General features: G+C 41.2%; 1 protein-coding gene across 8 annotated transcripts in view; it reads right to left on the reverse strand.

Annotated features, from left to right (window-relative positions):
* kif1b (kinesin family member 1B) overlaps positions 1–13,295 on the reverse strand; it is a 197,730-nt gene that overhangs the window by 21,955 nt on the left and 162,480 nt on the right. For all 8 annotated transcript variants that reach the window (XM_078557785.1, XM_078557783.1, XM_078557779.1 and 5 more), the window contains 5 exons: positions 12,973–13,057; positions 12,467–12,572; positions 3,500–3,614; positions 1,330–1,463; positions 1,021–1,082 (listed from right to left, as the gene is read on the reverse strand). In XM_078557785.1, the coding sequence (XP_078413911.1) occupies positions 1,021–1,082; positions 1,330–1,463; positions 3,500–3,614; positions 12,467–12,572; positions 12,973–13,057 (502 nt within the window). The remainder of the gene's footprint in view (positions 1–1,020; positions 1,083–1,329; positions 1,464–3,499; positions 3,615–12,466; positions 12,573–12,972; positions 13,058–13,295) is intronic.

A 13,295-nucleotide genomic window follows, 5' to 3' on the forward strand; every position in this document is an offset into this window, starting at 1 on the left:
CTACTGACTTGGGATAGTGGACAGGCTTTGCGGAGTCTGGATGTGATGCATGCTCCAGGTAGAGTGTAATAGACAACACTTCAAGCATCTTCTCACCAGCCCAACAACAGTCAGTATTTATCATCCAGCCCAGTTTATACTTGTAAACGGCCTAGACGCTGGTCAGAGGTGGCACAGAGCCAGTGCAGATTTGCTGGGCTGAACAGCTTTCTATCCTGCTCCGTACGTTTCTACGTACTGCCCAACCTCTGAGGTGGGAAACGATGCAGATCAATCTTTTAAAAAAAACAGTCGAGGAAAACGACAAGAAAGCATAAATGTAAAGCAGTAAACCAAATAATTGCAAGTCCCTGGAGAGACCCGCTCTCCAGAAACCTGCAGTTTCCTGCAACCAAGATCACTCGTGTATTATAATTAGACGACATTTCCAAGGATTGTAACAAGATAACACTCAGGATGTGCATCATGATCATTGAAAGTTAATCTTCTGTGAATATCTATGGAGATCAATATACTTCCTGAAAATGTATTTTCAAAGGAGATCATATTAACTTAATTGGTTCTTCCTCTAGCATGCTGTTCTGTAGATATTAGATAGGAGTGAGACAAAGCTCACCGAATAAAAATCAGGCACTGGTTGCAAAAACATTCAAATGAAGACATTGTAGGGGTTTTGTGAAATTGACGAAATTTATTTCAGCTACAAATGCATAAGAAACCACTCTAGACTTTTAATATTAAAGGTGTGGAACGACACCAACTGTGCTGGTTAAAAAGGAGGGTCACCTATCCTGTTGCTGGGCTTAGCGCTGCGGCTCGCGTTTCATGCTGGGTGGCCAGCCAGTGTGAAATCGCGGTCCGGTGCCAATCGCAGGCCAAGCGGTCAGCTTCCCGACCATCCCCGCCGCCAAGGGCAAAATTCTGCCCTACGTGTACGTGTGTATTGTCATGTGCTAAACAAAAGGTAGAGGGTGAATCATGTAACAAACAGATACCAGAGCACCAGAATCTTAGACTTACCAGGGCTCCCTGTGTCGGCCATCTTGCACAAACTGAGCTCATAGATGCCACTTACTCGGTTACTAAAACAAAACCAGAAAAACAAATTGCTACTTTTTGTCCTCATCATTAATATCTCCCTTCACCATTCACAAAGTATTGCATTTGCAACCACTAGTCATTTTACGAAAAGCAACAATATCTAGCCCACTTTACATGCAAAGGAGTGTGACTGGGCTAAATTTCTCCTAATTTATTTTAATGTTGGTAACACTTTTAAACCCCCATCTAGCATCTTCCCTTTTATTTGATCTTGAAAGGCTCAAGTACCAGTCGGGTGTCTTTGAATAGCCGCTGCCAAACAGATTACGCAGGGACCGCGGAGGTGAGATCTTGGCATCCCGGGAGTAGAAGATCATACAGATGTCCTTGGTGATTATTGCAGGCTGAATGCAATGATCAAGCTGAAAGGTGAAAAGATGCAGAAACAAGTTAAATCAAGAGTTGAAGCACACAAAAAAAAATCACAGATTTAGCAAACTGTCATCATTTCATTTGTACTTAAACCAACGTTGGGAAAAGTGCAGCTAGTTGTGACCTGAGTTTATCTCAAAACTCCCCATTGAACAGCTAGGGATTAGCAATGACTTAATCCGTATTTAATTGCAGGACTGATTTCCTCACTGGTCACTACACGTGACTAGTGGTTTGATGAGTCATCGGCACAGCAAAAAGATAAACTGGGCATGGTGATACCTATCCTGACTCTTCTGTCACTCAATTTGACATCACAACTGTCATGCCAATTTAGACATCTGAAGAATAAGACAAAATGAGCGCAACCTGGGGCTCAGCTGCAAACTTCCTGAAAACAAGTCAACAATACAGTTCTTAAGAGAAGCTTCTGTCAATAGAGCAAAATGACCACCTCACATTTTCAGCCATTTTGTTCAAGTACAAAGATGACAATTTCTTGGAGCCATGAAAGCGAAACCATGGTTGTTATGGCACAGCAGATGGTAAATGCTGAGCTGCTCAAATCCCAAAGGGAAACTTGAAACAACTGTTTTACAATTTGTATATTTATTTAGAGATGTGTGCCTTGAATTCAGTAGTAATAAGTCCACTGAGTCTTAGAGGGTTTTTACAAAACTAAATTAAACATTTATTAATAAAAGAAATAATTTTAAGCACATACATAGGTCTACAAATTACTACTATGATAACTGCTAGCTCCCCTAATTAATCTAACTCCCAGTTACACCTTTGTTAAGGCAACAGTAAAACACAGATTTAAAAGGACCCAGGCAAAGTAACACGATACCCTGAATTGTCGAATTCAAAGTGAGTTTTCTTAACTTCAGTTCGTGTAGACAGCAACTTAAGGCTTAGAGGCTGGTAGCTTTTCACACTTTAGATCTTAAAAATGCCTTCCTTTGCAGACAGCCTTATCTCCTTTATACATATTTTCCCCTTTGCATGCAAATTCCCATTGTTTCACTGTGTTTTGGACTTTACCTCTCTAATAATAAAAATCTAGCATAGTACCAATTTTACCAGTAATCTTTGGGAAAAATAAACACACTGTTTCTTAACTTCTCCTGGCTAAGGGGAAACATTTCACTCCCTCTCTTTTGAATTCAAGCTACTCTGGCTTATTTAAATATGCAAATGTTCCCTTTACGCTTCACATTCTAAAACTTAACCCATGTTTACCTATTTAGCATTTCAAACCTAACTTCTCTTCTTACATCAAAGCCTTCAGACCAGTTGTCTCTAATTCAATTAAGTCCCACACACACAGGCGCACACACATACAGACATCACTATTACTCTACAATAAATTCCAAATAACATTATGAAAATTATTATATCATCCTGACGACGATTTGAAAATATGCACTGGTCGCAACAGATTTCTAGAAGCTAAGGTCAGCACTCAAAAGGTTTTGAACTAATACTACAGTTTTCTATTTTGAACAGTGGTGTCTCTGCACCTCAGTTTTGTTGACTCACATTTTCTTTAGCAATTTTGCAACTCCCAGCATCTTACCCAAACTGCAGACAAATTCATATCCCAAACAATGCTACATCTCTACTACTTAAAAAGGTTTTATTATTTAACGAGGACAGTTTTGAAGTAATATAGCGAATAAAAAAAGGTCAGAATATGCTGTTTTTATGAAAGTTTTATATTCCAGACCTGTATCTTACATCTTATAGCCTTTGCATAGTTATCACCTCCCCATCAACTCCAATTCACCTGAAGACTAGACTAGGTCTCAACTCAAGTGAGAGAGACCCCAGGAAGATCGACCAGTTTATGTAGAGAAGCTGTTGCCTATGCATTCCTTAAACACTACCCAATTTGCACGTCTGAGTGAAAACCAGCACAAGGAGAACATTAGGTATTTTTTTACATTTGAAATGCTGTAAAATGAAGCTGATGGCCATCAAAAAATATTGCTGATTTATTAGAAACAGTTGGTTAGAGACAAACCTCCAGGTATGCAGAAAGGGTCATGTAGATTCTTTCACCATATGGAGTCACGCGGTTCAGGAGGAGGGAATTATGCAGGGAGCTATCCCAAACGGCCTCAAACCGATAAAAACTTCTGTGAGGAGAAAGGGATATAAGCAATATTGGTCAGTTCTACATACAGAGATCTTAAGCTGGAGCAAAAGCAAAACAGAATATCCGGTGTTTTCACACAGAGATTCTAGTTACTAAGCTGAGACAAGTGTTTTACAGGCATTTCATAGGAATGAAGCAATCTTGAGTGTGCACACTGACAACACAATACATTCTTCGGTGTGCTAAGAATTACGCCAATAACCAATTTAAGATTGCCAGTCAGGCTCGCAATGTGGTGCATTTGTGTGTGTACTGGAAGCTACATATATTAATACACGGGGCCCTGTTCTTTGCAGACAGAAAGAAAGAACATGTACACACATTGCGCCTGTTCCAGCTAAACAAAATAAGTGACAGCCATTTGCCGACTCATTCCTCAGGGCAATGCCTTGACCAATCAGGGTCAAGCTGCCTGGTTTGCAAATTGCAGAAACAAATTCACATTGCAACAATACCGAGGATTCAATAGGCTGGAAATGAGAAATTAGGTTTGATCAAACAATGCTTGGCAGTTAATTGTCAGTCACCATCACTGGTGCATCCTCCTTGGCAAATGCCACTTGCCAACCAATCTGCACTCTCTTCACATACAGTATAACTTCTTGTTTTCTCCTTATATTGGTATTCTTGCTAGTGTCTTGATGAGTGCAAGATGAAAAGCTTAGACATATCTTTTTTTCAGCAATACTCAAAAAGAATCATAACTTATGCATTTGGATGGTGTACTTCAGCATTGGCATTCTGAACACGTTAATTAACCTTTAATTAACAAAAAAAACCCCAAATTGCTGCTCAGTTTTACTCATTCATTCCGAGAATACATTTGAAACAAACAATGCAGGTCTATGCTTATTTTTCTTTTAGACTGGCCACCTTATCCAACCTCTCCTGAAGCTGGTTATTCTGGTTGGTCTGCAGTCCCACAAGTGCTGACAACTCTCTGATACTGTGTCCAGTGGCTGTTCATCGTTAGAACATGAAGCATATTAGCAGTGCCTTCAGCGCTAGCATTTCACGCAGGGAAACACCTTCAACAGCAAATGGATAAAATCTCTCATTCCTGTAAAGAGTTTGGTTTGAGCATCAGCATCAGGAAGATGAATGTCACGGCCCAGGGTGTTGCCACACCACCATCCATCAGAATCGACAAGGTGACGCTGGAGGTTGTTGATAGCTTCAACTCACGATGCTGAAACCAACATGCGCATTGCAAAAATTGTAGCTGTTATGTCCAAACTGATTGAGTGTGTGTGGAATATCAGCAACCTGACTGAGAACACAGAACCGTGAGTCTCCCAAGCCCTGCATCCTCAGCACACTCCTCTACAATAGTGGGACCTGGACAACAGATGCTAGGCCAGAAAAAAGGCTCAACAGTTTCCACCTTTGTTGTCCCAGATGTATCCTTGGAACCTATTGGCAGGCAAGGTCAACAACTCAAGAGGTCCTGGAGTGTGCTAATTCCATCAGCAGACACTCAATGCAAAGTCAATGATATCTGTGCTGGCTTGGCCATGTTCATAGGATGATGGCCGCACAACCGAAGACCTTCTGTAAGGCGAGCTGGCCACTGGGCACAGTCCCCTGAGCATCCATACCTCCGCCACAAGGACACCTGGAAGCGAGATATGAAGACATCGACACGGGCAACCGGAAGACAGTCGCTGACGGCCATGACCTCTGGAGGCTGTCTATTCAGAAGGGCATTGGAAGGGGAGAGGCGAAATAGAAAGCCCAGTTGGGCGAGAAGAGAGCTCATAAAAACAGGAGCCAGCGAATCCTGCAGCTTCTCAGTCCACTGTCTTCCTCTGCATTAGCAGTGGCAGAGATTGCCATGCCAGAGTGGGGCTTCTAAGCCACACCAGGCGATGTTTAACACAGAGTTGTCCATCATGGTGCAAACCACCATCTCACGACTCAAAAGGCTGCTGGAAAAAAATTTAAGCACTCAGTTTGAAGAAAAAATGTAAATTTTGAAATCTGAATGAAGTATTTATGCTCTTATCCCTCTCTTCTCAGCTAAAACCTCCCCCCCCCACTATTTAATGATCAATACTTAGGATTGAGATGAGGAGAAACTTCCTCACTCAGGGGGTTGTGAATCTTTGGAACTCTCTACTCCAGAGGGTTGTGGATGTTCAGGCATCGTGCATATTCAAGAATTAAAATCAATAGATTTTTTTGCACTCTCAGGGAATCAAGGGATGTAAGGTAGTGCGGGAATGTGGAGTTGATGTAGAAGATCAGTCTCCTTTCCTGCCATATTTAGTTCCTTTGCGTGCCAAAGAACACAAGGTTTCCGATATGTTAAACTACAATGTGTAAAAGGACTGTTATCAAAGAATCAGACAGCAGAGAAGGAGCCCATTGAGACCATCTTGTCCGAAGGTGTGATCAATTCGTCCCACACCCCTGGTTTGTCCATAGACCTACAAATTTTTTTCAAATATTTATCCAATTCTCTTTTGCTATTGAATCTGCTTCCATCACCCTTTCAGGATTGTAACAACGCGCTGCATTAAAAAGATTCTCGCCGAGTTACGTCTTGTTACTGTCATTTCTATTTCTATTTGTAATTACACAACGCACTGGAAAACCTCCCAAGAGACACTGTTGTAAAGGGTAAACAACATATGTTGGACGATATCATTTGTGCCACTGATGATATTCTATACTTTTTTGATATTTTTACAAATGGAGCTATTTGTCAATTCATGAATTCAGCATCAAAAAGGTGCAAAAATCATAGGAATGGCAGCAAAATATTAGCAAAAAGGGCTAATTTAAAATACAGTAATCTTCTGATATATAGCTATAAAGCAAATGGATAAAATCTCTCATGCCTGCAAGGAGTTTGGTTTGACCCTCAGCATCAGGAAGGCGAATGTCATGTCCAGGATGTTGCCATTCCACCATCTAGTGAAATTGACAATGTGACGCTGGACGTTGTCGATAGCTTCACATTATCTGTGCTCCACAATCACCAGCAAACTGTCACAATGCTGAAATCGACATGCGCGTGGCAAAACTTGCAGCTGTTATGTCCAACCTGAGTAAGAGTGTGTGGAACAACAGCAACCTGACTGAACACCAAACTGCAAGTCTACCAAAGTTTGAGTCCTCAGCACTCCTCTACAGTAGTGAAACCTGAACAACAGATGCTAGGCCAAAAAAAGCTTCCATCTTTGCTGTCCTGGATGTATCCTTGGCATCTCTCGGCAGGACAAGGTCACCAATTCAAAGGTCCTGAGGTGTGCCAATTCCATTAGCATGCACTCAACGCGAAGTCAATGACATATGTGTCGGCTTGGTCACATTCATAGGGTGGAAGAAGGCTGTATACCCAAAGACCTTCCGTACGGTGGACAAGTCATGACCTCCTGGGTGCCAATACCTCTGCTACAAGGACACCTACAAGCGAGATCTGAAGATGGCGGTCAACCAAACAGACAGCTGGGTGACAGTCACTGATGGCCTCTGTAGGCTGACTGCTTGGAGGGGCATTGGAAGAAGAGTGGCTATAAACCAAGCTATAAATTTTAAAGTCAAAGCACCTCACTTATCTGTAATTGAAGTCACAATCGTACGCATTGTAAGAAAATTGATTCTAAGGAGAGGCATTTTGCAAAATAACATTTTCTTTACAGATAGAAAATGTCATTTCATTTACAATATTCAAGTCTCAGCCATGAATCATTGTTAAGCTACCAGAGTAACAGTGAAATTTTTGACCAAACGCTTTTGCGTTTGTCCATAATGCAAATCAAGCACCAACTGCTTTTCAATGATCAGTTGTCGTCTGGAGTAAACAAAGAGATGTCTTCCGAAAATATTTGATGGTAAATACTTTGCTCAGTGCCACCATGACATCAAGTTACATTTTAAATTCAGTATAGATGGGTCCAAAACTGGACAATTTTAATGACATCAGAAAGAGAGAGTGTCTGCCTTAATTTACAAAGATAGAACTTATCCACTTTGTGAGAAATAGGTTTACCTACACAAGTGTTGATATTCAATTTAAAGTTAATTGTCTTTTCCTGTAAGATTTTCCATCATACCTGGAGTATATGTTTACATTGTAATGTTGATGCTTTCGCAACTGAATGCACTCAATGTAAGATGATCAGCCTCTGCATTTAAGAGGTAAGAATGACTTTAAGCTGTTTTCCCTGATACTTTCTCCTTTTGTCTTCCTGTTGGCCGCCCCATCCATCCCCAATACTATAATATTCCCGGCTGATGGGATGGGTAGCTGGCATACTCCAAAAGAATTTCCAAGGGTTGCTCTGAAACCAGGAGCCAAAAAGTGCACAAGGATGGCCTAAGGTAACACTTCAGGTATTCTCTTCCTGTCCTCGTAGGGAAATGTATGGCTGGAACTAAATCAGCATGTGAGGAACTTCCAACACACACGGGCAAACCCATCACTTCAAGATTCCATACAGCTCCAGACAAATCTTGTAATGAATCTTCAACTTACCTTGCGATAAGTTATAGAAATTCTGAACTCTTACTTGGTAATTATCCTCCATCTTGCTTTCAGACATTGCAAGCCCTCAACAACAACAACTTGCATTTATGAAACACCAGGAACTCCATAGGTGAAACAAGCAAAATCAGACACCAAGCGACATATGGCAACATTAAGGCAAATGGCCAAAAGCTTGGTCAAAGAGGTAAGTCTTAAGCAGCATTTTAAAAGGGGGAAACAGAGGAAGAGGGGTTTAGGGAGGCAATTCCAGCACCTTAGCACCTAAGCAGCTGAAGGCATGGCCATCAATGGTGATGAAATCAAAATCAGGGTTGCTCACGAGGCCAGGATTAGATGAGCGCAGATATCTCGGAAAGTTGTGGGGCTGGAGGAGATTACAGAGATGGGGAGAGTTGAGGTTATGGGGGGGAATTTAAAAACAAAAATGCGCATTTTGGCGCTTTGAAAGAGAGGTTACTCTGCATAACCGAGTGAAGCTAATAATTTCAGCAAGTTGTTTTACTGTGGAGGATCATTTCTTCACCTGACATCTCCTTGTGCACGCACACTTTCAAGCTGGTTGGAAATCAGAAGCAGAACCCTGACTAATGTTTCCCCTACCTAGTGGCCCAGGAGTGTTGCAACCCCAAATGACAGAGTCCAGGCCAGTACATTAAACCATTAAGTTTTGTATTGCTCTATTCCTTTCCATCTCACCCCCCACCCCCCCCCCACCCCCCCCCCCCATCATTCTAAGGGGGCTTTTCAACGGAAAGTTGTGGATTGATCCTCAGCCACATCCCTCACTGTGAAATGGAAAACGATTATTGCAGTAAACGCGACATTCAGAAATGTGAGTTTTTGACGGTATGCCTTTAATACAAGGTTCAATTAGCTCCTTTTAATTAAAATTAAGACTCAAATTTGCTTTGTGCTATGCGCATTCAAAATTGAAGGCATCTTATCAAATTATTAACTAACGCCCACACTGAGAAAACCCACATCAGCCTCATCAATATACACGCTGCACGTGGAATGCATAATCTGAATGCGCTTTGCTTAAGGTATGGAATAAAAAACAGAACATAAAAGCATTATGCTAATGTTCATCATAGGCATTTTACAACAGTCAATGTTGGTACAACTTCAGGGCTATGATGAAGAATGTAATCAGTCAATACAAATGAAGGCAAATGGCACTATCAGGGTGAACAAAACTGGTCTACCTTCAGTCCAATTTTCCTTCAAATCTTGAAAATTTGAAATGCTAATATGATCTGCTGCTGGACGAAATGCCTCCCCAGGATCAAGAGAAAATTACAAGGGGAATTACTTCATAATGTAAGCGTTATGAAGTAAAATTAATTCACAATCAACGTCACCTCTCTAAATTAACAATGCAACTAAAAGGCAGAATCAGAAGAATAGAAGAGCTTGGGGAGGCGGGTGAAGGACTGGAGGTGAAGGAGACTACTGAAAGAGGGAGCAACAAATTCATGAAGGAATTTAAACATAAAGATGAGAATTGTAAATTTGAGGCACTGGGGAACTGAGTGTCAAAGTCAGTCAGCAAGACAGGTGACCAGCAAGTACCCCCGTGCCTGTGAGGATGGGTGGGAGAAGAGGTGGGCAGAAAGAGAACTTATTATCTTTTTTCCAAGTGCAGATTTATAGCCATAAATACCATCTACACAAGTCATTTGATTAAGATTATATGATGGATCTGCAGGGTATCACCACAGCACATGGCCTATAATATGGATTGAGTATTACCCTATGGAGGCGGTGAACATTGCCTGAACACTCAGATGTACACTGAACAACTACTGCCACGACTGAAGACTAGGGGAAATGGCACGGGGGATACTATACAAGAGGAATGTTGGACAGGAACTGTTTCCCATGGCTAGGTTTTACTGGAATTGCTGCAGATAATGTTTTGTTGAGTTACAGATGCTGCCAGTGGAAATAACTGTTTATATCACAGGCTATTTCCTTTTAGAGCTTTCTCACGATTGCAAGTGTGGTTAAAATGAGGATGGTGATCCCTTCTTTTCCCGATTTCCCACCCCACCATCTCTAATGTTAAGTGGTCACAATCTGGAAAACGCTATGATATTTCACCAGTTGCGATAATTTAGGGCAAATATAACTCACACGGATCGAGTATCCTTTACCCATAAATCAGAAAACCAAACACATCCAAAAACTGCAGTTTTGTTTTAAACCTCATCAACCTTTAGCATGGGAAGGCTAGTTGTTTGTCTGCACTCTTTAGCTTGTGGTGAACATGTCAAAAAGAAACTTATTACAGGCACCCTGCATTTATTATTCAGTGATACATCTTACTTTTCTGGCCAATTTATTTACTTTAGTCTATAGCTAGCCTAGGCTTAGGCAGTTGTAATGCAAGTTTATATGCGGCATCTGTAAACAAAAATAATCTGAAACCCAAAATGCATTTGGCCCTGAGGGTTTCAGGTAAAGGATACGCGACCTGTACAATATTCCATTGCCGCAAACCTTAATTTAAATTCTCAATTTTCGTTCCTTGCCCTCAGGGAGGCCACTCCCTCCAAATGTGAACTTAAGGCCGGGGCCGTCTGGAGGCTATTGCACCTTGTGGGGCATCACGGTGAACCTGATTCTGTTCTCGGGTGTCTACACAGCTCACCTGCTGTGGAGATTCCTGATCAATTGTTCTTCCCCTTATCCTTGAGACACTGAGGTTTAATTGTAGCCATCCCATGGATGACTCTGTTTAGTCTTATTAAGCTAACTTCCTGTAGGCGAATCTGAAATTGACAATAATCTTATTGTTGCCAACATTCATATTCCACATCATTGTGGCACACTATCCCCTTAAAGAGCTGATTAATTTTAAGTTAAAGATTAGGCTCTTGTTGGTATCACACACCAATCTAGCTCTGTTACTATCACTCCATCTGTGAAAATTGTTACCAGCACTCCATTTACTGTGCAAAAAATGGTTCACACTCCTCTACTGCAACAGTACCAGAAAAGGATCATTTAACTTTGCTGAATTCAAATAGTTAAATGGTCAGAATGGTAGCATTTTTTGCCAAACTACGCGCTATACAGTTACATTGATAAAAGAAAATACTGCAGATGCTGGAAATCTGAAAGAAAAACAGAAAATGCTGGGAAAATCTCCACAGATCAGACAGCATCTGTGGAGAGAGAGAGAAAAACAGAGTTAACATTTCAGGTCAGTGATGAAAGCTGAACAACTTGAAATGTTAACTCCCTTTCTCGCTTCCACCGATGCTGTCTGACCTGCCAAGTATTTCCACTACTTTCTGTAATTACGGTTCTAGAACATTGTCTGTGGAGCTGAAGACCAGTTTCTAGAGCCCGAGGTCAATAGGTAAGAGCTCGGAGCCCCTGCCGCTTACGATGTCACGCCCACGGAAATAAGTAAACCGTTTCCCTTGACTATTTCCGAGGCCTGTGATATAAAGACAAGTTTGGTAACAGCACTGAAGAACGAATGTATAAAAAGCAGAGGAAATTAATAATCAGATGTCTTTTAAAAAAAATAAATGGAATGCTAATCTAACATGCACAAAATAAACAAGCAGCAATGAAAAAAAGCAAAATACCTAGGTGAATCCAAATCAAGAAACAGCCTGAAAAATACAAGAAGCATCCATTAGTAGCAATGAAGACAGAGTGGAATGGAGAAGAATACAAAATACAGCCCCATTAAAAGAAAAAGCAGCCAGACATGACTTGTGAAAGCAATAAAATAAACTGCAAAAATGTCAATGACCTAGATCAGTACAATGTAAAAGTTAGAGGCTTCCTGACCACAGAATTACTTCTCCGTTCCCGAGTACTTTGGAATGAGATTAAGACCTTGATTCAATTTCCAAACCTGTTCAGCGTAAGAGATCTTTATATATTAGAACATCCAAGCTATTAATCCTCAACCCCCCCAACAGACAAGTACTCATCCAGGCAAGCGTGGTCTATGAGCCACCTGAACATGCACGTATCAACAGCCCATTCTGCTCTGACCAACTTCTCCACTTTTTGGAGATCAACCTTGGTTGCAGATGCCACTTGATGGCAATCTGCACCGCTGTAGCTTTAATTAGCTGGTCTCTGGAAGTGGACTTTTGGCAAACAAAACCATTTAACAAAGGAAGTTGTTCAAACCTCAAAACCACACTGATAATCCAGTCAGAGAGATGCTTTGCAAATGTGTACTACTCAAACAAATAAACAAACACAGGCTATCAAGATTTTGAACACTATTTTGTAAAAGTATGGGCAAAGGAACTGAACTGCAGGATGTGCTTTTTCTTCCAAAAAAAAAACCCACACAAACGTACCTGTGGGTCTCATTTGAAGATTTGATATGTTTCGCAGAGATAATATTCAAAGATAAAACGGCATCTACAACAGCTTCATCCACCTCTGGCTTATTCCTTATGCGGCCTGGGGGACGAGGGAAAAACACAAGGTTACTGGCTCTGAATGAGCTTCTCTGTCTCGTGCGGTTTCTGCATTTTTTCGTGTGTGAAGCAGATAAAAGATTCCTTGGACGAGTTTGTCATAAATCAGATTGTCCAATATAAGAACACGGAACGCTTTTAAATTCCAAATGCCGAGATGTACTGCTCAGGCTAAAATGAGAATGCTGTTAATAAATCTTGATACTTCAAACATTACTAACTACAGTAATTCAGTCGGTCTGTAGAGAAATACTTCAGAAATCGGGGAACATTTGTGAAAGATTTCAGTAGAATGGGCTGAGCAGCAAAATCAAAATGCTTCACAAATCAAAGTTTAATATTTTCAATTGTAAAGCATATTGGATTTTGAGAAAACAACTCACCAACAACTAACTCTCGAACATCCTTCCAATGAAGTTCGCTGCCCTTTTCATGTACAATTGTTACTGTAATCCTGCGCTGAATTCCCTATTGAAAGAAAAAAAAAGTTCCCAAATGTGGGTCAGTGGTTTCACTCTCACTGTCACATCAGAAAGTTGCAGGTGCAAGCCACACTCCAGGACTAAGCACGCAATCAAGGCTGCCATTGAGCTGCAGTACTGAGGGAGTGCAGCGCAGTCTGAGCTGCAGTCTTTTGCATGCCCTCTCAGGTGAAGGCACTTTGTGAAGGGGAACTGAGGTATCCTGGTTGACATTTATTGCTCAA

The sequence above is a fragment of the Cetorhinus maximus genome, chromosome 15 (genome assembly GCF_964194155.1).
Source record: "Cetorhinus maximus chromosome 15, sCetMax3.hap1.1, whole genome shotgun sequence".
In the NCBI taxonomy this organism is placed as follows: domain Eukaryota; kingdom Metazoa; phylum Chordata; class Chondrichthyes; order Lamniformes; family Cetorhinidae; genus Cetorhinus; species Cetorhinus maximus.